At 28.5% G+C, this 26823-nt stretch overlaps 2 protein-coding genes across 2 annotated transcripts; both read right to left on the reverse strand.

Moving 5' to 3' along the window:
- Positions 1-884: 884 nt before the first annotated feature.
- Positions 885-5369, reverse strand: LOC113375388. The gene is made up of 5 exons (XM_026615325.1): positions 5303-5369; positions 3264-3706; positions 1310-1497; positions 985-1226; positions 885-900 (listed from the first exon to the last, which is right to left on the reverse strand). Exons 2-5 carry the CDS (start codon positions 3634-3636, stop codon positions 885-887), a joined length of 819 nt encoding a protein of 272 aa, XP_026471110.1. The 5' UTR covers positions 3637-3706; positions 5303-5369.
- A 7305-nt stretch (positions 5370-12674) lies between these two features.
- LOC113378589 (ejaculatory bulb-specific protein 3-like) lies at positions 12675-20298 on the reverse strand. Its single transcript, XM_026619131.1, has 3 exons — positions 20163-20298; positions 16068-16272; positions 12675-12999 (listed from the first exon to the last, which is right to left on the reverse strand). The coding sequence occupies exons 2-3, from the start codon at positions 16264-16266 to the stop codon at positions 12791-12793; spliced, it is 408 nt and encodes a 135-aa protein (XP_026474916.1). The 5' UTR covers positions 16267-16272; positions 20163-20298; the 3' UTR covers positions 12675-12790.
- Between the last annotated feature and the right edge of the window lie 6525 nt (positions 20299-26823).

A 26823-nucleotide genomic window follows, 5' to 3' on the forward strand; every position in this document is an offset into this window, starting at 1 on the left:
CGAATGTTTTTCAAACCATTCAAATCGGTTGATCCGTGCTCCCGAAAACGTGGACGAAAAAAACGCGGACATACAAACAAACACCACACACACACACACACACACACACATCCATTTTTTCTGAGGTATGCCAAAATGTTCAGAAACCTTCAAAACGTCGAGAAATGTAAAATTTTCGATTTCGATTTTTGGACGATTACAATAACTTACCCTACGGGAAGTTAAAAAATAAAATTGAATTCAATCAATAAGTACGCTAACAAACAAAGTTGGTTTGTTAGCGTATATTTATTGATTGAATTCCATTGCGTGTTTGCTCAAAAATAATTAATTTCTTATACCTTACTGTCTGGTCTTCCAGCAGAACTTTATATTCAGCCATTTTTCGGACGCTTAGTTCTCTCAAAAACTGCAATTTTTTAACATTTAGCTCTGTATCTCCGAAACCGCTGGGCCTACCTTTGCCAAAAACTAATCAGCACATCTCCCTATCAATAGGAATCGAATGTTTTTCAAACCATTCAAATCGGTTGATACGTTCTCTCAAAAACTCGCTTTCTATTTTCTGCACTCTTTGCTCCATATCTCCGTAACGGCTGGACCTGCCTTTGCCAAAAACTAATCAGCACATCTCCCTATCAATAGGAATCGAATGTTTTTCAAACCATTCAAATCGGTTGATCCGTGCTCCCGAAAACGTGGACGAAAAAACGCGGACATACAAAACACACACACACACACACACACACACACATCCTTTTTTTCTGAGGTATGCCAAAATGTTCAGAAACCTTCAAAACGTCGAGAAATGTAAAAATTTTCGATTTCGATTTTTGGACGATTACAATAACTTACCCTACGGGAAGTTAAAAATAAAATTGAATTCAATCAATAAGTACGCTAACAAACAAAGTTGGTTTGTTAGCGTATTTATTGATTGAATTCCATTGCGTGTTTGCTCAAAAATAATTAATTTTCTTATACCTTACTGTCTGGTCTTCCAGCAGAACTTTATATTCAGCCATTTTAGTATCGAATTTTATTTCTTTATATGCAAATACTTTTGAGCGTTTTTCATACAGTATTTTCAATTCCCTCATATTTTCTAACTGCTTTTCATACTCGCTTTTCAAATTGGTGAGGCACTCATGTTCAATGGTTGCAACCGTTGATTCCTGTTCAAAATTTGCTACTGATGACTCGATTAGCGCCAATTTTGCTTTCAACTAAAGAAGTAAATAAATAAATAAATATTAGCAATATTTATTATATATTATATATAAGAATATATATTCAGGCCGTATCTAACCTGGGCCAATTGTTCGTCCCTTATCTGCAGCATGTCCTTAGTACACTTCGTAACTTTTCTGTATCCTTCTATCTGACTTTTCAATGCGTCACGTTCCACTGTGACCAACTGCAATTCTTCATTGGCATTTTCAAGCATTTCCATTGTCTGCGCCATTTTCGATGCATTTTCTTCGGAATTATTCACATCTAAAAAATAATTAGATTAACCATGTGATAATAATTATTGTGAATATCGTAAAATTGTTTTTAATAATAATATTAATAATAATAATAATGTTGTTTGAGCATATTAAAATATAAATTATATAATCAAGACATGTAAAATGTTATATGAATAAAAGTGATATTTTTATTTAATAAAGTTTTCGAACTTCTAAATTAAATTAACCAGTGAACTGTGGATTATTTAAAAGTGCGTACAGTTTTGTGAAGTCTAATCATAGCAAGTATATTCGTGAATTACGGAATAAGTTACGTTAGTTGAAAAGGACAGGATTATTTTGTAAAATTAAATTTTTTATTAGTAATATTTACTTTTTCATCACACGCATATATTCAATTAACTAGTAGTGCATGGCATCGTGTCTTAAGGCATATTGCTGGAACTTTCCGTACCGAAAACTAAATTATTAAAAAAAAACTTTCCAAAACTTTGAAAAAAATAGATTTTTGAGAAATTTTGAAATTTTTGAAAAAAAAGACTTTTTTGAAAAATTTGATTTTTTTGGTATTTTGATTTATTTTGAGAATTTTGAACATTTTTTTAAGCAATCGCGCTTCATAGTCGATTTGGAGTCGAAATATCAAAGCGCATTAGCGCCGCGTAGTTGTCTAACGTGTAAACATTGGTATGGAACCCATATAAATGTACACTAAATCTGTATTTATTATTATTATCTTTATAAAATATATGATAATACGCTGTGCGTATGCCTAGTCTAATGTTCAGTTTTGACCGCCAAATGGCATTGATTTTCACTTTTTTTTATTGGATCTACGAACACGCTGGCCTGCCTTTACAAAATTTTCACCAGTTGTTCATTTCGTCAATACAAGTAAAAGGTTTTTTGAATTATTTAAATCGTTTAATCCGTGTTCGCGAAATCGTCGGCAAAAAATTGTATCCACACACACACGCACACACACACACTTACTCACACACATCCATTTTTTCTAATGTAAGGTAGGCCCCAAAACGTTCAGAAGCCTCTGAAACATAAAGATATATAAAAAAAAATATTTTCCACATATTTGCGATTACTATAACTTACCCTACGGGAAGTTAAATATTATTCATATAAAAAAATCAATTTTTAGCTATGGAGTGGATATCCAGTAAAGCAGTAAATTATAGGGACTTTAATTATTATTAATTTAATTATAAATAATCTTTAAAACGTTATCATCATACACAGAACAACTCTTATGCGAACTGGTAACGTGTTTTCCAGAATATTTTTTATTTTCTCAAAAACTACAAGTTAATTAGCCAATTTTAACTTATATATAAGCGTGACGAATATACACATCATTACACAAAATTTTGCCACTTTTCAATGATTATTATATAACACTAGTCAATCACAATTAACTGGTTAACGAGTAATTTTTATTCACGTGTAGAAGATATCCATACAAGCTTAAATAGTATTTATTTTGGTCGCATTTGTTTTTTATTGATGCCCTTTTTAAATATGAAGAATAACAATATTTTCAATCAACGCTCAAGAACGATAGATGTCAGTAAAAAACTAGTTTCAAAAATCCGACCAAACAATTTCGAAGCCCAAGATGCACCACGTTGTATTTTAAAAAAATGAGGAAGAACAACACGTGGTTCCAGTGTAAGATCAAATTCAACTCTTCGTGATCACTTGAATTGTTTGACAACAATAAAAATTTGACAGTTTTATTATATGAATTAGACTATAATATTGTCTATTAAAACGTACCCTCTCGTTTAGTTTCAACTTGAGTGGCATTTCCCATTCGCAACTGTTGATTTTCATTTTCAAGCACTTCCACTTTATTAGTCAAATCATTCACTAATTTCCGCAATTTGTTCATTTCGTCGGACTTTTTGGCTATAATCTCATGGCGTAGCTTTCGTTTCTCTAAAAGCTTTTTTTGAAAAATCTTTAGCTTGCGTTCTCTTGATAGCTTATCGGAAAACTCCTGCTTTTCCTCCTTGGAGCTGTCTTCGTCTTCGTCTTGTGAAGTAGTTGGAAATTTAAATACAGGTGAATTCCATGGTGCGCTCGAACTACTTTGTCCTGCATTATCCTCATTTCCAATGTGGCTTGGTAAAGCGCCCATTTTGTCCATGTATTAATAATAAACAAAAACCCCTATTCTTGACACTATTTAAGTTTTTTCAATTGCATCACAAGAAATTCTGAAAAATAAAGAAAACATGATCAGTATTCATAGAATTAAAATAAAACCAAAAATAAAAAATGTTGTTAATATTAATTTGAAAGAAAAACAAACATAAGTAAATAACATTTAAATTGGTAACATGCATAAATTAAGAACAACTATTCAATATCTCTATCAGTTGATCTTAGCACAACACAGAATCATCCAATATTATACTATTCAACTCTTTGTTTTTTAATATAATCAAAATTAATTATTTTAATTAAATTGAATTTACAATTATGGTTAATACCGCGTACAGGTTTTTAATAAATATGTAAGTATATAGAGTAAGTTTCGTGACTATAAAATTCTGCAAGAATATGAAGAGACAAACTAATCAATTGATTAGCCCGAAAATTAATTTTCAAAGCTTGAAAGTGAAAAGCTAACTAAATACTTTCGATTGAAGACCACACATTGCGCTGTATAATATTTCTAAGATTAAACTAAACATTATTCAATACCCAAAATAACTTTGGTAAATACCTACACACCAGCCTATAAACAGAATAAAAGTGCGTCATTACCTTACAATTGTTTTGATGACCAATGTAAATGGATTATATTTTTTAAATTTCGTCTTCGCATATTGTTAAATATAATGACAACTTATTTAGTTTGAGAAATATCTGTAATATTGTGTAACAACTTATGAGCCACAAACTTCTATATAATTCACATAACCTAGAGCTTAAAACTCATAATTCTCTATTTTTCGGTTATGTGTAGTTTTGATTTATTTTCTTCTACTACAAAAATAGAAGTGATGACAAACAACATTAACAGTTAAGTGTTGATCAGTAAACCATATTTTGTTCGATTATTGTAAAACGTGTTTTTTGAGTTTGACAGAAGTCAGCTGTTGATAGAAACAAATAAGTAACGCAATTAAAGTCAATGAAATTCAAAAATAAATATGAATCAAAAATCACATTCTGTAGTGCAATTTATATCACAAAGCCTGGCGCATTTGACACATCAGTCACTCTTGACATGTTTCAAATAATGATCAAGCTTTTAGGCAAGAAATAATCTGTCTAATTAAAAAAAATCTAATCGTTTCAAATAATTATAAAACTACAATTATAATTAATTAAAAATTATTTTGTGTATTTATGTTAATTTTTAAATTAATATAAACGAACATTAACAAGCAAACATATCTAAGCACTTTCCTTTTGTTCTTAAAATTTTTAAATATAAAGTACTTAAAAATACAACATATAAAAATATAAACTGTATGCCAATAATTAATTAATATTCATTAAGCGTACGTAAGCGCATCTGCGGAATTTTCTAGAAACTAGATTGATATAGAACTATTTATGAACTGATACCTATTTTTTGTCAATAATTAAAATATGAAAATCGAAGTTTTCTGTTCATATATACGACTATATAAAATTGATATACTACTGTTTAAAACAAAATGTTTTTCCACAGATTTTTCCGTCTTTGCAATAATGATCGACAAAATGACATTGTTATAAAACAAAACGAAACTCTACACTACATATTATTAATTACATAAAGTTAGTGTTTACATATTATTAATTACAAAATAACTTACATGCACATGGTATATTAAAAAGTGTAACATTATTTATTGTGAATAAAAGTTTTGATTTATTTACAAGAGATGAATTTGCTTTCAGCATATACATGGATATGCTTCGAGAGCTAGAAGTCTTGAGCAATAACACGTTATATATTCACCAAAAAATAACTCTGTTTTAGATACTTTACAAAATAAATTTGTTGAATAACGTTCATTGTACTTAATTACTTATAACTTACACTTAATATTGTCTAAACTTGGATTCTTATAAATATTTTGATGTTCTTATAACGATCACACAAAAGAAACTGCTGATCGCCGCCTTGCGAGTCAGGCATAAGATTTAACAAACGTTCGTGTTCTATTAATAATCCTACAGACGTAGAACATGACTGCACATTTTATTTTGATAGCCTAGCTCGAGGAAATCATGTGTATGTCATTTTCTAGACTGTAAATAACATTATCAAAATAATACATACGCAAATTTAATCCGAATTTGGATGCCACTGAAATTTATTTATAAACCAATAGTACCATAAAAAAATCTTAACTTTAATAACAACAGGTATTTAATAGAATTTGCGTTAATCACTTATTAAATAATCACGTGTGCTCAAGGGGTTAATTTAAAAAGTCGAGGTTGTCATTGCGATGAACCAACATTGAGATTTATTGCGTCAATTTTTATCACTTATTAAATAAAAACGTGTGCTCCATGGGATTTAGTTAATTTAAGGAATCGAGATTGTCCATGGTATCAGAAGCAATTATTTTTAAAAAGCGCGTTCAGTGTACTGGACAATGTAAGCAGAAACGCAATAAAAATTCTTTATCATCTCAACTCACGACCTGTACAATTATTATTATTATTATTTACTTCTCGAAGGAGAAGTCTAAATTCCTGTCATAAAAACCGACTTCCTAATTTTAGTTTTCTCGACGTTTCAAGTCGTACTGAATAGTTTGATACCAACATTGGAAAAGTATGTATGTGTATGCAGCAAAAATTTCACCTTTTGTCTATAAAAATTTTATAATCCCATCAAATATCCTGAACCAAATTTCAAAATTCGAAAACTGTTCTAAAAATATCAGTTGGTTATCGTACTGATTCGTTTTTGGTAAAGATTGGCCAAGTAGTTTCTTAGTAATTTATTGTTAAAAAAAATCGATTGAACTTTGTACAGTGATAGTTCATAGTCTTAACGATCATCTTAAAATATTAGAGACCTACAAAATGTAGTTTAAAAATGAAAATTTATTTAGGTATGCAATTATGGTCTACGGGTACGTACTCTATAATTATTGCAATAACAGATATTATAAGTCTGCTAGAAAGTCATTAATTGGAAATCGCATTGATTATTTAAATTTTCGAAATTGACAGTTGAAAATTTCATCTAACTAGCTATAAATCTCAATTGTTAATGATTAAGTCAATTATTTGCACGTATCCGGAATTGCCCATAAGCAAAATGCCACCGACAATCACATTGTATAAAATATTTATGTTCAAATAGTCATGTTATTAACATTCGGTATAACTTAAAAATTGAACAATAATTTTAACATTTAATATTTAAATTTATAATAAATAAAATTTAAGTCAACTCTAAGCTTTGAAGCAAATCACGTGAAATTAGAGTAAAAATTTGATTCATAAATCTGTTAATTGCAAACAAACGGCTTGGACAATAACCAAGTCATCAGTCAAATAATAATCGACGTGAACCATTATTTAATTTTAAATTTTTTAAATCGGTGCTGCAATTTTCATCAAAACATTTGCTTTTCAAAAAGATCGAAACTATACAAAATTATCTAAAATGTCAAAAAAACATAAAATTATCGAATTAAAATTTTTGCCGAAAACATAAACATCACCTTCGAGACGTTAGCAAGAACAGGAAGAAATCAACTATTAAAAATACATATAATTATATTCGATTTGAAATGACTAGCTATAAATCATGCTCGACCAAATTGACGTCACAAGTTCAGCATCAGTGGAGTCATTAACATCGAAGAGAACTCTTATAAACAAAGTCCGTTAAGCTAAAATTGGGATTTCCTCAACAAATGTATCTCATTATTTAGTTGATTAAATACGCAAATATCTTTGACAAAACATGTTATTGTATTTAATATTCATGTCTTAATTAATTATTTTCAAAAAACAATAATAAAAAAGATAAAAATTCAAAATAATCATAAAGGTTTCATTCTGGAAGAAAAAATGTATATATATTATTAATCTACAATAACATGAACTACGTGCACGTCAATTTTTTTTGCAAAACACGGACTGTCTGAAATTTATTTTTTGATATTCTCGAATTTTTAATAAATATGGAATTTTGAAAGATAATCGAGGAAGAGACTTTAAAAATTTAAAGAAAATCTGTCCAGTAAAAGTTGCAAAATCATGGGTATCGTATCGAAAAATATGTGTCTTAAGTTACGCGAAGGAAAAAAAACATGAAAGGATTATCGTGCTCAAACAGCTACTGCTCCGAAAATAATTCAAATTTTGAAAAATCCCGATTTACAAAGATTCATGAATAGTTAAACTTTGAAATATGAAAGAAAAAAAATCTAGTTTTTTCTAATTCTAGACCAGAATACCCCCTAAGGGGTAATTTTTAATATAAATATAAAAATAAAGATAAAATTTTTTTTCATATTTTTAAAGCATACACAGGGATACAGCTATTTGACCATGATAATCCTATTCTGTTTCCTTCCTTATGCGAAACTTTAATCGCGATTTTCTCAAAACTGTCTTGTCAGTGTGTCTTTATTATAGACTACTCTCTGGTATATAGTAGTCTCATCTTCAAATTTCAATTTTTACTATTTAAAGAAGAACACAAAAAACTCAAAAAGTGATAAGAAAAATGATCATTTTTTTTCAAACAATCGCCAGTTTGTCAATAAAAAATTCTAACTTAATCCATATGAAATTGTTTGCATATCTTCACGTTGCAGAGGATTCTGAACATTTTGGCATACCACAGAAAATATGGATGTGTGGGTGTTTTGTATGCCCGCATTTTTTCGTCCACGTTTCCGGGCGCACGGATCAACCGATTTGAATGGTACAAAAAACATTCGATTCTTATTGATAGGGAGAAGTGCTGATTAGTTTTTAGCAAAGGCCGTTGCGGAGAGATGTGAACCAAAGTGCGGAAAATAGAAATCAAGTTTTTGAGAGAACAGAGCATCCGATTTGAATGATCCAAAAAACATTCAATTCGTAATGACGAGGAGTAGTGGTGTTTAGTTTTTGGCAAAAGCAGGTCCAGCCGTTTTGGAGATACCAAGCTAAATGTACAAAAAATGCAGTTTTTAAAAGAACTAAGCACCCGATTTGAATGATTCAAAGAACTTTCATTTCAAAAAAAATATTTTTTGTAACGAAAATAATTCAAATATTTTGAATTCAGGCTAAAGTTCTAAAGCTCACTTATATACTCTAAATAAATAATTTTAACTTTCTAATTCAATTTATATAATTCTTAGAAATATTAGAAAGTATTACAGTATTTATAATAATCTATTTGAAAACATTTTTTATTAATCGAACATTTCGTTACACTGAGAGAAGTTCCAGCAATATGCCTTAAGCCACGATGCCATACACCACTACTTTTGTTTTTCATTTCGGATTACTAGAAGGCATCGTAGGCATGATTACGTGTCAATTTTTTGGGACTCCCCACTTCAACTGCAAATTTTTAAAATTTACTTTTTTGTTTTTACATTTTTTTACTTTTGTAACATTCATAAATGAATTATAGAAAAAAATATGGTAAAAAACTCGATTGTTTCTTTTTCACAATGATTTAAAAATGACCCAAAATTTATTCCTCTACTCCCGAATACCCCCTTATGTAATTATATATCAATTGATTTATGTCGATGAAACCAAACAAACCAAGAAAACCAAACAAAGCAAAAGCAGACTTCAAAGAAAAGCGGAATGAAAACATTTTTATCCAAATTGTTTGAAGTCTAACTAATTCTTTGAAGTATAACTAATAAGAATTTGAACCGCACGCGCAACTATCAAGTGTGAATTGTTGTCCCGCAGCCAAACACCGCATTTGAAATTTTCCGAATGTTTATCATAATATAAGAATTTCGCTTGATGGAGAAAGCTCTACGTCGCTCTTGTCGGAGCAATACAACAAAAGAGTCCCGAAGTAAAGTTTATCGTGTTTTTCTGACTGGCTACTATAAATAAATAAATAAAAAGATATAAAATTCTGTAAATATTTTCACTCCGCAAACGCTGTTATGATAATTGTCTCTTTGTTTGTGCTAATACGTTATTTTGATGTGTTCATTTATGGTCGCAGAAATAAATTTCAATTTAGGAAAATTATACACATGCACATGATTTTTATAGAATAAAAATATTGGTGTTTTTTTAAAAAAATATTTTAATTTATGAAGCAATTTTACGAAGTCTTCAGAAATTTATTAAGTGTAATACATTTTACATTTGCATAAGACTTGATGGAAATTTGTAATATATTAATTCAGGTTACTTACTGAATTATAATAATTTTTAACTTTTTGAAGGAGGAGTTATAATAATAAATAGAATAAATTTTTGCATATCTTCACGTTTCGAACGTTTCTGAACATTTTAGCATACCTTAGAAAAAATGGATGAGTGTGTATAAATGTATGTATGCATAGATACAATTTTCATCTACGGTTTCGGGAGCACAGATCAATCAATTTGAATTATTCAAAAAGTATTCGATTCTGATTAGATTTGGCAGAGGTTCGTCCAACGATTTCCAAGATTTTTGTAAATCTAGCGGTTTTGGAGATCCAGAAAAAAAAGTTAAAATAATGCCATTTTGCGGTCGAGAATTAGAAATTTTCGACAGAATGATGGATCATCAACCGACATGAATGGGTAAATTTTCAAGAAATTTCAAAATTTCAAAAAAATAGAAAAAAAATCTTAATTTTCAATTTAAAAAAAATATCATAACTTTGAAAAAAGTAATTTTTTTAAATTTTTTTTTATTATTCAAATTTTTCAAATGTTCTCAAAATTTTTAAAAATACTGGAAAAAAATCAAAATTCTTTCTTGAGCTTTTCATAATTTTAAATTACGGTACGGGAAAGCTCCAGCCTTTTGCCTTAAATATTAACCATTTATACTTGTTTATCTATGATATTAACCAATGCGATTTTCAACTGTCATCGTTCAAACAGTCTTATATTCCGAACTCGGGCTTAGATCACACACGATTTTTATCCTAAAATCGCAGCTCATTCTTCCAAAGTTTAATAAATTTGTATAATTATACCACACGTCGTAAGCACATATTAATTTTGGATATACGTTTATAGACCATAAACTCCATCCCAATACGAAGTCTTATTCAAATCGCCAAACAAAAATTTTAGCAAAAATTCTAAATCATCCCCCGAAAGTTATCGACGCAAATCTTTATCAATTTTCATCAATAAAGGCGTTTGTGAGAGAACGCCAATAAAAAAATCAAATTTCGACTCACATACATGCCTACACATACTTTTACCAATTTTGTTCTCAAATGATTCATAATGAATTCAAATATGGAGAAAACAAAATCAACAAGTCGAATTTGCTGGCAAAAACAAACTTCTCCTCGGAAAGTTAATTGTTACCGATTTTTCGTAAACTCAAAAATTCGTGGAATTTCCTTACGTTCCAAACAGTTTTGAAATAATAGAGCTCTGATTTTCCGATGCGTTCTATTATGTAGTTGTTGACGTCGATGGGGGCATTGACAGTTCGTAAAGAAAACGTAGAGTTAAGCGCGCGCAGGAACAAATTTTATTTTTTTGTGCTTTTATATTAGCCATACGTTAATAATTAGCCAAGATTATTGACATAATTATGCGGTAAAAATTATATATGTGCAAGGTGCATGCGTTAATTTATTAATAAATTACCGCAATGTGATAATTAATTAATGAATTTATTAATTAATTTTTTTTGCATTTAAAATAATATTAATAATATTTATAACTTATTATTATTATATTATTAATGATATTAATAATAAGTTAAACGTTAAACAATTTAACAAAAGTCGAATCTTTAACTATTTATTTTTTCAAAAATTTTAATAATGCCATCCAAGGAGAGGTTGGCGACGAAGTTTGGTAAGAGACGAAGGTGACAATGAGGATCAAACAATCTTCAACATTTAAAGATGTAGGAATATATTTTCTTCTTATTAAACCAATAATAAACATTCAGTTCACTCGAGGTTCATTCAGAGGAAAACAATATGTTACATATGTGTATATATACGAGTTTTTTTTTATATATATACATGTTTAAACAATATAAATATACACATATAGATGAGTATATGTGTTATACATTCATGCATCAATTAAGATTGTTATTTTTGTATTTATTAGCATGATTAATTCTATATACTTAAACACCATTCAATAATTTTATTAACTTCCAGTATTACCCTACTGGTTATAGTAAGCGCAGAAAACTGAAAATGAAAATGTTTATGTATCTTTACGTTTCAAAGTTTTCTGGCATACTGAAGAAAAATGGATATATATATATATATATATATATATATAGATATATAGATATATATATATATATATATATATGTGCGTGTGTGTGTGCGTGTATTCGTATGTGTGCGTCGAAGATTTCGGAAACTCGGTTGAACCGGTTTGAATGATTCAATTCATTTCGTCGCAGCAAATGACTTTTTTTTTTAATTTTCACTCGATTCCCGAAACCGCTTGACCTGCCTTCCCAAGAATTTTGTTAATACAAGTATGTGTTTTATTGAAATCGGAAGCTCCGTGCTCTCAAAAAGTGAATTGCCATTTAAGAACTTTTTTCTCCGAGTTTCCGAAACGGCTAGACCTGCCTTACCAAAAACTAATTAGCACGTCTCCCCATCAATAGGAATCGAAAACTTTCATTCAATTCCGTTGATCTGTGCTCTCGAAATGGTGGACAAACATTTGCATCCGAACATACACACATACATCCTTACACACATATACTATTTTTTTTCAAAGTTATGCCAAAATGATCGGAAGACTTTAAAACTTAAGTTATGCAAGAATTTTATTATAAAATTTTTGCTTTTACTATAACGTACCCTACGGAAAGATAAGGAGTTCTGAACACAGCTTACAAGAATATTCAGTTCGAATATCATACAAAATATAGATCTGTTCCCCCAATATCAATATAAATTCGGATTAAAGTTAAAAGTTAATATCAATTTATAAATAATCATGCGAATGTATGTTTAGCTTTTAATGCGTACAGTACATGTCGCAATGAATAAAACACATTATTTTACTTAAATATGCTCTATTTGTCCTACAACTACATTTTTTTTATTATTAAAAACAGAAATATCTACAGGTGAAAATAACACTATGATTCCTAAATGACTTGCCAATATTTTGAGAAATCTCTTTTTGGAAATTTAAACTGTAACGGGTTCGCCTCTCTTCACTTGTTCAATTTGGGTGCTATATTTCTTTGTGTACTCGCCGGTTGGATCGTAAACTGCAGAAAGTTTCTTCCACTCTTCTGGTTTGTTGTTGACGAAAAATCTGATTACTTTCTCAGCTCCTTCTCTTTGTTTCTCGCTACATTTAGCGCACTCGTTGGATAAGGCATCAGGTAAGACTTCTGCAATAATAAAGCCACTTGATTAATTACAAGAACATAAAGTCATTAAAATATATTGCAATGTGACAATGTTCAATACATTTTTTTAAATAATCTGTTACCAAAATCATGAATAAAACATATACATTGATAATAATAAATCTATAAAATTGTGCATTTACATTGCCACATAAAAATTAATTCACACATCTATTAATTAAAAATTGATCAATCGAATTAACAACGGCTTTCACGTACAGGATTCGAGGACAAAATTAATTCCAAGGCTCATAACGTATTCCTAAATGTGCATAAAAGTTTTTATGATTATAGAATAATTGTCGTTTCTTTACGGAAGAACGCGCATGTGATCAATATCTCGAAACCCTCATAAGAATAATAATATAATCGCGCACAACACTTAAGTAATCATTATTTCACATTTGAATTAATCATTTTATTTATATTATTTGCTATTTATTATAGAATATTCACAAGGACAACATGTGCCAATATATTTTATTGCTTCAAATAACCATTTCAAATTATTCCATAAAATAATAAAAAAAAAAACAAATAGTAAATATTGTTATGCTGAATCACCAATGACACCCCAAAATATGTAGAAGGTCCCACCGAAGATGCCAAACAATATGTAGGTACGAATAAAATAGTAATATAACGTGAAAGTAAGTTCAAGTACATTCTCAAAAAATAATAATTTATAAATAAAATCTTCGATTAAAATAATTGTGAAATATTGCATTATGATGTAAATATATTGTAACATCCAGTTGCATACTTAAAATTTAAAAAATTGCGTTCTGAGATGGTCAATAAAATGTATCCCACATTTTCGAATTAAAACAACTTTTTTAAACTATTATAGAATAACGTGCCAACAATGTTTCTTTTAAGATTTAGAGTCATATACATATTCATATTCAAAAGCGTCGACAGTGAAAATTTTTTATTTCCATTTTTATTAGATTAGAAGAAAAACGGCGGAGACAAATGATTAATGTCTAGTATGGTTCTAAAAAGGAAACTACTAAATCGAAAGGATTTTTCCGCTGATGCAACAATATAAAACAATATAAATTTCGATTAAATTCAAATCAAAATGCGTGCAAAGAATAACCAATGCAATGATTTCATGTCGAACGCTGCACCAGTTGCATATGAATGAACACAGATAATTATTTCAAAGATCACTCGAGAAGATTCTACATAATCAAAATGAATTTTTAAAAAAAGTGAAACCGACCTTATGGATGGATAAGCACGCTAAAAAATATTATTTAGTTTTTATCTGCAATTGGTTGAAAAAGAATTAATAATACCATTTCATCTATTGGCATTATATAATGTCAACTTATGAATTGACGTCGTTATTAATTTGTTTCCTTTTGATGTCGCGCTATGCTGCACTAGGGTAAAATTCCACCAATGCATAATTTATTCTGCAATCTTATATATAGCATTATTAGCCATGATAAATATAGAGATATACAAATACGTACACAAAATCACACGTGTACAAATACCACTATAACGATATAGAGTAAATCTAACTTTGACCGTGGGATCTTAAGTACGCGCATTATTTTTCGTTAAAAAAACTAGTTCTGTTAGTGTGTTCGGCATTATTTCCTCTGTTCCGAGAAATTCAAACCGATAATATTTATTTGACGTAATATCATAAAAACACGTTCAATGGTCGAAACGATTATACAATCTCGAAAACAATTTCCAGGCAATGTTTAGAATATTAAATAGAGTCTATAACCGTTTATTTGTGAGATGGTCCAAGTGACATTCGGCTTTTTTACATTAAATCTACTGGAAATAATATTATTCAATTCTTCTTTCATCTTTCAAGGTCATGGCAGTTGACAAATAAATGAGTTATGCGATCCTCTATGTAATAAAGAATATATATGTACGTTTTTTGGCTAATGATGGTCTAAATTTTGAATTCGAGTATAACGTTATTTTTAAATGATTTTGATACGAGACAAAATCTTAATATTAAATAAATCATCGAGAATCACTTAGCTTTATACGACGTTTTTAATTAATTTGGAAATAATAGGTAATACTTCCCTAGGGTAGGTCCGTCAACTGACATGAGTTAAACTCCAACTCGATTCAGGAAAGAATAGGATGAGAGATTTCTCATTGCCTATTCACACCGCAGTGCCCGAAATAAGATATTTTCAATTGGAAACATATATTTCATCTATATTTGACCATCACAAAATACGTGGTGGTAGTATCCAATTTAGGGTTTTTGAATAATAGTGATTTGTAGTATAAACGATGTATAAAAATAAAGAATACCACAAAAGCTCAAGGAAGTCAAAATTGATAAAAGACAGAGAAGGCAATGATATTAAAATTTATGTGCATTTTGGTTAATTAATTATTGCCACAAATAATAACAAATGTCGAGCTAAGATGGCTTTCACGCGAAACCTCAAGGGTAATTAAATTATCGCAGATAATTAACACAACCCATTATACAAAATCTTTTACGTAGTAAGACATAAATCGTTATAGATTTTTTAGAGATTTCAATCTAACGTGCATTATTTGTAAAAAATAAATATCGGGAAAAAACGTCAATTTCTAGAGCTATAAAGAACTGTATCATGCAATATTATGAATAAATAAACTAGGCCTTGAAAATTAATTCATTACCGTCCTCGAATCATAAACCGGCAAGTTTTTTTTAATATTCATCTTGACTATCGGATATATAATTATAATACGCGTTACATAAGGCGATTGAGGTAAATAAGATCAAATATAAAAATTTGAGTGCAAAGATGTATATATAAATTTGCATAAAATTATTTACTTATGTATGATCATAATTTTAAATTCGGAATTCATAAATTTTAATCCTAATTTAAAGTGATTTTTGCTGAAAACTGCAATTTTAGATTGAAAAATACATTTCGATAGTATGCGCAAATTTTAACAAATTTTATTACTATTGAGCGTTACTTATAAAACTTTTTTTTAATTCCACGGCGATAAAATTGAATTAATCGGAAAATATTAAAATCGTACTAAGAACTTACTTTTCAATTCTTTTCCTTCTGCTGTGCAGCTGCCTTTGTCGAGAAGGCAGTTTACATAGTTGTTGAGCAATCTATTGCTTTGCAAAATTTCATCTAAATTGATGTTATCAAATTTGCTAGTATATTTATCTTCTTGAGGTCTAGCAAAAACAGAGCAAACCAACAAGGCTGCGAATGTAGCGAGGAGGAAGGATCTCATTTTGATCTGAAAAACATAACATGGTAAAAATATTTTTGGAATTTCTTTATTCAAATATGTATATGTATGTATGCATAATATTTAATATAACAAACATCATTTTTACCAATACCGAATTTTCATATAATGTTGATATAATGATCGACCATAAAACTATATTTTAATATTATTTAAAGTATTTAATAATTTACTAGAAAAATAGAAGGAAATGTTAAAGCAGGCTTGTGCGCCAAATGTTCATTACACGAGATATTGAAAGGTATATTTATCCAGAACGCATATAAAATTTTATGTGACTTCTAAAAAGATTTATGCACAAATCGAAAACAAAATTAATTTAAAAAAATTCAGATTTAAGAGTGAGACCTATTAGATTTCATAATTAGTGCAAATTAAATTTCCAAAAAAGTCGAACATGCACTCATTCAAGATAAATTCGTAAATCGTAACTCTGCGAAACTCAAAGCTATGCTTGGTAGATATAAAAAAAATCGGTAATGTCTTAACTCATTTTACACTTTTGCAAAACATAACAAATCAAATAAGCTGTTGCATAATTCCAAATGACACCACAAAAGGCGTAAATAAACAAATATGAAAGAATGTTTCTTTTCTGTTTGAGAAGCAATTATACCATTAACTTTGGCGCACCTATCTTTTCAGTAGCAGTTTAATACAAATGTCGCACATAAGTGTGAATTTATTACATTATTGTTATTTAATGTAGTTGATATTTATAGTAATGGAAGAAACGACTAATGTCATTGTTTTTATTTTCTATTCACATAAATCGCGAAAGCTCGAGTATTGTGTTGAAACAATATTTTCAATGGAGGTAGGTATTCACGATTATGTTAAGCTAGTATGTCCTTCTAGAACTCGTTAGACAATATTTATAAGAACACAAATAAATACAAAATAATTGAAAAATATAATATTTATATAAGCTTAATAAAAAATTCTCAAAAGTCAACAAAATTACTGACTCTATTAAAATTTAGTAGCAACTATAAGTTCATGAAATAAATTTCAATCGAGTTTTATATGAAACACCGCAACAGATATCTAAAAAGATTAAATCAAATAATAAATTATTATATCAAATGACGTTGACAAAAATTGCTTGATCTCTATAAGAACCATTTAAAATAATACAATTACATTAATTATGATTAAATAAGCGATTTTATTATCACGCACACCGTCTTCGAGGACGAGTTAGTGTAAAACATATGAATCAAGGCATTTCATTTAGATTTTCAGTTTGTGTCACAATATTAAGATACGATAAATCTTCCAGTAAAGGATATGAAAATTAAAGCAATAAAAAATACAAATATATATATATATATATATATATATATAAATGATTGGCAAAGAAAATCTCAAAATAGCATTGATATAGTCGCTTTGTTCATTAGAATGCGACAACGTCTAATTTATTTATAAATGATTGCAGCAATGAGTCTAAGCAGAAAATAATAAACCATTCATCCTATATAATACTATTAAGATCTAGAATACTTATAGAATATGCGTGAATCAAGTTTCGATAAAATGTACCAATTTCATAGATACACACATACACGATATTATAATACAATAAATCATAGTATTTTAATAGTAGTCCCTGCTGTTTTTAGTAAACCGGTAGTTAAGTGAATCATACTGTATAAGTTAATCATATGTTCATTTTAATTATTTACTTTGACAATTATTTAAATGTTGGGTGAAATATTACGAAGAAATAAATATACTAAATTGAGATGCGATTTCCAAATAGTTTGCAATTTGAAATAGAGTAATCTAATATAGAGATATCCTATCTGAAATATCTATTCCGTCTCAATAATAAGAAAACATTAAATCTCTTATATAAAAATGTTTGTTTCGGGTGATCAAAAAATTTAAATTTTGAATTCGAATGTCACACTATTCAAAAGAAAAAGATTGTTGGTCGATCATATATTATCATAGTTATTTGATTAAAATTTTAAATTAAGAATCCATTGATTTATTTAATCCTAATTTAATGTGATTATTGCTGTCAATTAAGATTTTTTGTCTAACATCTCTACATTTAAATTCGGTATTTAGATTGAAAAATTTCACGTGGTCAAAAAGTTTAAATTTTAAATTCGTATGTTACAATGTTCAGGAGAAAAAGATCGTTGGTCGACGTTCGTGAAAAAAGTAATGACCAGCCAGTTCAAACATTTTTCTCAAGCGTCGTGTTAAATGAAAATCTTGGCGTGGAAAACTATTAGTATAATAATAATAGTTCATATTTAACAATATAAACTTCATAATTAACAATATTTAATAATTATAACAATAAAACAATCACTTATTTTAATTTATGTTAACAAAGCTTTGAAAAACGTCAGGTAAGAAGTATTTGATAAGTATAAACAAGTGTAGAATTCGATCAGCCCGATTTTTCAGATTTATTGAAAAATTTTAGATTTTTTGAAAACAGCTCATAATATATATATACATATATACATACATATATATTTATATATGTGTATATATATATATTTATATATTTTGTATATATATATATATATATATATATATATATATATTGATGTAACGCCCGACTTTTTAACTCAAATTAAATATATTATATCAACATCAAATTCAAGAATATTCAAATATATATGTATATATATATATATATATATATATATATATGATTAAGTGTTTTTGGGCAACCATCCAAAAATTAAAAGAATTTAATGAAGATTTAATGTCTTTATTGTAGTAGCAAACGTTTCGAGTCTCGATTTGGTTCATCTTCAGTGCATACAAATAACAAAAACAAATGAACGACCACTAATTAATTTAACACTTAGTTATAAAGCAAGAAAAAATAATAAATATCAATAATAAAAAATAAATGAAAAACTTTATAAAGGTACTTTTCATCAAAGCATGGTAAATGAGTCTGATCAAGAATCGACGAGTCAAATCAAGACTATAACTTCGCTACTAAAATGAAGACATTTTTCTTCATTATTTTTTTTTTTAATTATTGTATGTCTGCACAAAAACACTTCTATAGGGTGGTCCTTAAAATGGTCATTTTCGAATTTCGTTGCTCCCAGGGACTCAAATGGTTCCAAATTGATAAACTATTCTTTCAAAGTTTTAATTTTAATATTAACGTTTAGATAGAGCGCAATTCAAACAATGTTGTGTATGGAAATAGCATGGAAAATTTTAAAAATGTTTTTTAGATGTAATTTAGCGAACAAATGAATGAAAACAACTCATTCATTTGTCGCTAAGTTATACCTAAAACATTTTTTTTAAATTTTCAAAAAATTTTCCATGCTCTTTCCATACGAAGTTTGATTGAATTGCGCTCTATCTAAACGTTAATATTAAGAGCTAAAACTTTCAGAGAATTGTTTTCTATCAATTTGTAACCATTTGAGGCCCTGGGAGCAAGGAAATTCGAAAATGACCATTTTAAGGACCACCCTAATATATATATATATATATATATATATATATATATATTTATTATGATTTTATTTTTCTGAATTGAAATCCTCTTTCTTTCTCAAAAAAATATGTATTTAAATTATCATTTACAAAATTTTTCTACATTTTGAGGATATAAAATGTTCCCAACTATGAACTACAATTTGTTTACCATTGTGAGTACATAGGAAAACTTCCATATCCCCGAAACTATAGTAAAAATATTTGTAAAATATAAATAAATTAATATTTTTTTAGAAAAATTGTGACTCAGTTCAGAAAAATAAAATCATCAATCAACTTAAACAATAACAAATATATATATATATATATATATATATATATATATATATATATATATATATATATATATATACGTTAAAATTTAAAAAAAATTAACGTACCTGTAAGTAAGAGTATTGATGAAGTTGTTATCAATTCCTTTGCTTAGAAGGCACTGTGCTTAGAGCAAAGAGTTATCACTTTATATATTAATGTACTGACATCATATGCGCATCATAACACTGAATTAATTTGCATGGGTTTCCAGTTTTTGTTTTCAAATTTCTGGTGGAAGTGGAAAAGCTCATGCACACACAGGTGTGGCCTCATGCGTCCGCATTGTCCTTGTTATATTTCGCAATTTGCTGTCACTCGGCCACTCGGGCCGAATGCGCGTTGTCATTCTCATCATTTCCCGCGCTCCGGTAGGGACACGAGAAGACGCGCGACCCGGTAGCGAATTTTGTTGTTTGTTTTATTCCATTGTAATTCCCGGTAGCAGATTTAGTGTTATTCCATTGTAATTCGAAATATTGGTTTCAAGGCGATTTCCCATTGGCCAACTTCAATAAACTGCAAATACTGCGCGCGAGGATTCGTAATTTACAACCGTAGCGAGAATGGGGATATTTGAACTTTGAGACGATTAGGAAAAGATCAACAACATTTTCGAATCTAGTGTACCATCAGTGTTCGGAACGATCTCTACGGGTGCATAACTCTAAAAAAAACTTACTTGTTGATTTTAAAGTTATAATATAACATAGCATATTATGCTTTAACTTAGCAAAAATATATAGTATGCGAATATAATATAATACTAGAATTCGCAACGCTTTATATCTTAAATCAATTACGATTTGTTTTTATTGATTGTTCAGTTAACTAAAACCTACATTTTGGTAAGACAATTGAAAAAAATCTGTGTTGCCATTGCTATCTAAATCTTACATAACATATTAGGTTGTCAAATATCTCCCTTCCGCTTTTTTTCTCGGAAAAGGCGGAAGGGAGATATTTGACAACCTATTATTTCGCATGTGTGATAGATACATTTTGGAAATTTTATCCCTAATGCTTACGCTTTTTTATTAGAATGCTTAAGAATGATAAAAACTAGTGGTGTTTGACATCGTGCCTTAAAGCAAATTGCTGGAACTTCACGTACCATAACAAACTGTTCGAAGAATATTAAATGTCTACAAATAGATTATTATAAATTCTGTAATATCGTCTAATATTTTATAAGAATTATATAAACTGAATTACAAAGCTAAAATTATTCACTTAAAGTACATAAGTGAGCTTTAGACTTTAACCTGAATTAAAATTGGAATCTGAATTATTTTCGATAAACTAAAAAAAAATTAAATTTTTTTTAAAAGCAATTGTTTCGTTAACACAAGCAGAAAGTTTTTTGATATCTCGGCATCTCCAAAATGGCTAGACCTGCCTTTGCCAAAAACTAATCACCACTTCTCCCAATCATTACAAATTGAATGTTTTTAGATCATTCAAAACGGATCTCTCAAAAAGCTCGATTTCTATTTTTTGCACTCTTTGCTCTTTATTTCCGTATCAGCTGGACCTGCCTTTGCCAATAACTAATCAGCACATCTTCCTATCAATAGGAATCGAACGTTTTTTAAACCATTCAAATCGGTTGATCCGTGCGCCCGAAAACGTGAACGAAAAAATGCTGACACACAAAACACACACACATCCATTTTTTCTGAGGTATGCCAAACTGTTCAGAAACCTTCTAAACGTCGAGAAATGCAAAAATTGTCATTTTTGATTTTTGACCCATTTCTATAACTACCCTACGGGAAGTTAAAAAGGCAATCTAAAGGTAAAAATTTGTAAAAAGAAAATAGAGGTGACCAGAATTATGCAGAATAACGCATGAATTTCATTATGCAGAATAGCGTTTCGTAAAATTATAGAAGAGTATGAATCTGCATTAAATCATGTATGTATGGCTATGTATTTTTGACCTCATTGTTGGTGGCTAGGATTAATCGATTTTTTCAGATTAGTTTATAGAACAGTTGCAGTTTTAATTTCATGGCCTATAAGCATAATATAACAAACATGTATAATTTCTTACATCCCGTTCATTTTTGCCAACGGTTTTGGAGTTAGAGAGAAAACGTGCTCAAAGATCATATCAGATTTTTATAGCTTTTTTTACTAATTTTGAATTCCGTAATAGCATGTAATCAATTTTATTAACTTCCCGTAGGGCAAGTTATAGTAATCACAAAAAAAATTGAAAATGAAAATGTTTATATATCTTTACGTTTCAAAGGATTCTGAACATTTTGGAATGTATGTGAACAGTTTGAATGTATGTGTGTGTGTGTGTGTGCGCGAATACAAATTTTCGTTGACAATTTCGGGAACACGGATCTACCGATTTGAATAATTCAAAAAACATTCGATTCCTATTGATAAGGAAACGTGCTGATTAGTTGCTGTGAAGGCAGATCTAGCGGTTATGGACTCTCAATAAAAATAAGTTTAAAAAATGCCTTTTGGAGGCCAAAAATGATCATTAGACATAATCACATTTTCATAATGTGTACACATTTTGTGTATTTTTTTTTTTTGGATTGCGTACCAAAATTTTCAATAACGGTACGGGAAGTTCGAGCAATTTGCCTTAAGGCACAATGCCATGCACCCCCACTAGCTCTTCTAACATTTGTTCACAATACGGAAAGTTCCAGCAATTTACCTTAAGACGCAATGTCACACACCACTAGTTTTTATAAATTATCTTGAATATAATTGTACACTATATGGACTTTTTTTCACGAATCATTAAGTATCTTCATTTATCATAATGTATATTTGTCTTGAATATTATGTAACAGGCAATAATATTATTTTAAATAAATCAGGAAAATCCACAAAAAATAAACACAAATAACCTTGTACCAAGAAATAAGTAATTTATTTCTTGATTATTTTTTATTTAATACCCGTTGAAAACAACTTTTTATTAGCAATGGTTAGATGTAATGCACCTTCACAAAAAACAATAGATGTTCTATTGAATTGAAATTGAAAAAAAAACGTTATGAGAAAACACCAATGAAATGAGTATCTATAAAACTTATCATGATTATCTTATAGACTGTTAACAGTAGGTCTTCAAAATCATTTAGTATTTGTTATTTTTTATTGATTTTATATAATTTATTGTATTTTAATAAAAATTAAACAAAGCAGAACTGTTTGTTCCAAAGACAAAAATTATGATAAGTAAAATGAGAAAAACTATTATTAAACCAACGGGTTTTAGTTAACGGGAAAATGTGCAATTTTTATGTGACCAAAGTATTGGATGTGAAATATTGTTCAATTTATCATTGGTAACTTTTTAAATTGATTCAAAATGCAATAATCTTACTTTCGCTCGAAATATCGCTTATGTATAGTTCAAATAAAATCTTTAACATGAAACTATGATACGATATATATGATATGAATTCATACTTTTTATGACTTATTCGTGTATTATTCATCGCTTCTCTATACATTTCTATATATTTTTGATACGCCATTACATGCAAGAACATATTACATAAGAATAATACATAGAATCTACCTCTTGAATATTCAATAATATTTTTAGTGAGTCCAATGATTGCACGTTTTGTATAAGTTCGTCACACAGACACACACACACACATATATATATATATATATATATATATATATATATATATATATATATGTATATGTATATATGTATATATAGATTTTTTGTTAATCGTGGAATAATTCTAGAGATTTTTTCAGCCAAATTGTCAAAATAAAAAACGATAAATACTTGAACTATTTATTTTGTACGTCACACCTTGTCATTCAGCAAGTTCAGCTTAATTCAATGTTTGACTTTTGTTTGAAAAATAGTGTAACATACTATATCACTTTATAAAATTGTTTACATTTTAATTTTAAATGAAATTTTGGTGTTAATTTTGTTTTATTACAAAACAATGTTTATTTCTTTTAGATTTTTCCTAGTATCAACTTGCTGATTTACGATACACATACAGTGTCAAAATGTACAAAACGAACAATTCATTACTTATCGTATTTTATTTTAATGATTTGACTAAAAGACACACATATACACAGGATGTCCCAGATCTTAACGTCAAGCCGAAACAGGGTGATAGTATTGACCTTAATCGGCCTGAAAAAAAATTGAAAAAAAAAAATATCTATCGAAGTTCAGAAATTATGAGCTTTGGTAAAATCACCATTTTTCGGTTATTAGAGATATTTTTTACTAAATTTGTTCGTTTAAACTTTGGAACCGTAATCACGAATAACATTTCTAGAATCACAATAAAAAACAATAACACAATTGCCTCAAGTTTTCAAAATCAAAACTTTTAGTTAAACTATGAACTTATTTTTTTTTAAATTGTTCGACTTTGAGAAGCCCTCCTTTATATAAAATGTACTGAAGTGTGTTGGCAAATTTCATCAAAAGTTAGCGCGTTCATTCAGGATTGTAAAATGGTAAAATACTTGATAATTTTATTATTGAAAAATTTCGAGTACAAAAATAAAAATCTAAAAATGGCATGATTTTTTGCTTTGAATTAGTTCAAATTAACAAGAGAGAGTTCTTCGTGCGAGAAAGAAACATGTGAACTGAATTTGAATACCAGCAAAATTCATACCATTTTTAGGTTTTTATTTTTTCACTCGAATTTTTTGAAGTTTTCGGCGGTGTTTTACCATTTTACAATTCTGATTAAATGCGCCAATGAAACTTGCCAACACCTTTTTGTACATTTTTTAAGGTGGGCCTCTCAAAGTCGACTTATTTTTAAAAAAAAATTCATAGTTCAACAAAAAGTCTTATTTCTTGAAATGCTTGGGGCAATTGTGATATTTTCTTTCATCGTGATCGTAGAAAAGTTTAGATGAATAAAATAAAGTTAACCATAGTAATCGAAAATTGTCATAATTTCACCAAAGCTCTAGATTGCACTTAAAAGCTCATAAATTCCAAAAAACGTGAGATATTATTTTCCTTTTTTTTCAGGACATTTAAGGTCAATACTAACACGTTTCGGCTTGTGCCCCGTTAAAGTCTGGTATACCCTATATATATATATATATATATATATATATATATATATATATTATTATTATTATTATTATTTGCACTCTGTCCGAAGACTTGGTGTGAGTTCACTAAATTGTTCACCTGTTTACAGTTCACTCTGATGCATTTCCCTGTTTATAGTTCGCTTTAGTACATTTTACTTCCCAAACTTTGGTGACAACAATTGTCAGGTGTCCTGTGTCTCAGCATTTCATTCTCCGTATTTTATTTTCTCTAACAAATATTCATCGATAACACGCTTTTTCTGGTCCTAGTCCTCCAGTTTGTCTGTTTTCCATCTGTCTTGTTTCAAATTAGTTCAAGGGAGTGCTATCAGCACTACTCCAAACTCATCAGCCCATTTTGCTTGAAAAAAAGTGCTATGAATTTATATTTACATCATAAATATTACGATATAAACTTACATTACATTTACTAATATTAATATACATACACGTATATTCGTATATACGCAATAATATATATAGAATATAATAAGAATAATATTCTGGTTTAAAATAAAGATTTGAAATATGACTAAAAACGTTTCATGTATACAACTGCAAATTATATATCTATTTCTTAATTTAAATAAAACGTAGCACAAACTAATTGAGAAGAAGTAAGTCCGAATGCTGATACGAGTGTAAAGAAACAATAATAATGAGTATTGTGATCAAAACTGTCGAATGATAAAATACATTTAATACGACTTGCTAACAGTTTTTTAGCAAAATATTGCCTAATAATATCGAAATTAATATACTCAGATATATCACAATTTTTACGCTTTAACAGAAGATTACTTTTTCAGGAAATTGATGGAATATTGAAAGAAGAATTTGAAAGCAAAATCGCAATCGGCTTTATTTAAAGAAAAAAGCTCTTGAAACGTTAGAATCAATAACAATATCAGAAATTATGCTAAAGCTTCATTCGCAAAAAAAATACATGATGGTTTATTATAAACTTTTTTTATGTTACTATTAATGTACTTCAATAATCAATGTTATTTCCGTTGTTATAAGTGATAACATCGATTCTTGTTTGTTATGAAAACTAGAATTTGCTTATTTACACAATTCATTAAAAATTTGTTTTATTTTAGATCATAAAATAAATGTGACTACTGTTTCCATATAAAATATGAAATTCTCAAACAGAATGTTATGATTCATCAAAGTTTTAAACTTTACTAGCGGAAAAGCAAGGTTTAATTTTAATGAAATATACTTTATAAATTTGTTAAACGTTGCATAATTTCTTGAATAATAATTTAATAAATAATAATTAAATTTTATGTGACTTTTTATATCGGTAAGTAGGAATTGACGAGATATTAGTATTCCATAATAATCGGGAAGGCCTGTATTAATTATAAACGAAATTGCATTAATTAACAACAAGAGCAACAAATAACTATTGTTTAATTCATTAGACATTAATAACATACACGTCTTGCCATAATAAGAAGTATGAGCAAAATTGAGAGTGAAAACGCACATGAGTAATTTTCCATAGAGCCAAATATATGTATTGGACAATTAACAATTTTTGTTATTTACATACATTTACACCATTTTACAAAAAGTTATTATTTTTAACTAATAGTAAAAATCTAATTCGCTAATTAGATCATTTTATTT

Source organism: Ctenocephalides felis, unplaced genomic scaffold (genome assembly GCF_003426905.1).
Source record: "Ctenocephalides felis isolate EL2017-DRISC unplaced genomic scaffold, ASM342690v1 CF-g0.4_SCAFFOLD_01886, whole genome shotgun sequence".
NCBI lineage: Eukaryota > Metazoa > Arthropoda > Insecta > Siphonaptera > Pulicidae > Ctenocephalides > Ctenocephalides felis.

Excerpts from the sequence above, each read along its gene's own strand:
- LOC113375388 (XM_026615325.1), bottom strand. The coding sequence starts at position 3,636 with ATGGACAAAATGGGCGCTTTACCAAGCCACATTGGAAATGAGGATAAT. Across the intron at positions 1,498-3,263 it reads AGTTGAAACTAAACGAGAGG|ATGTGAATAATTCCGAAGAA; the intron begins GTACGTTTTAAT and ends ATTATTTTTTAG. Across the intron at positions 1,227-1,309 it reads GGGACGAACAATTGGCCCAG|TTGAAAGCAAAATTGGCGCT; the intron begins GTTAGATACGGC and ends TTACTTCTTTAG.
- LOC113378589 (XM_026619131.1), bottom strand. The coding sequence starts at position 16,266 with ATGAGATCCTTCCTCCTCGCTACATTCGCAGCCTTGTTGGTTTGCTCT. Across the intron at positions 13,000-16,067 it reads AGAAGGAAAAGAATTGAAAA|AAGTCTTACCTGATGCCTTA; the intron begins GTAAGTTCTTAG and ends TTATTATTGCAG.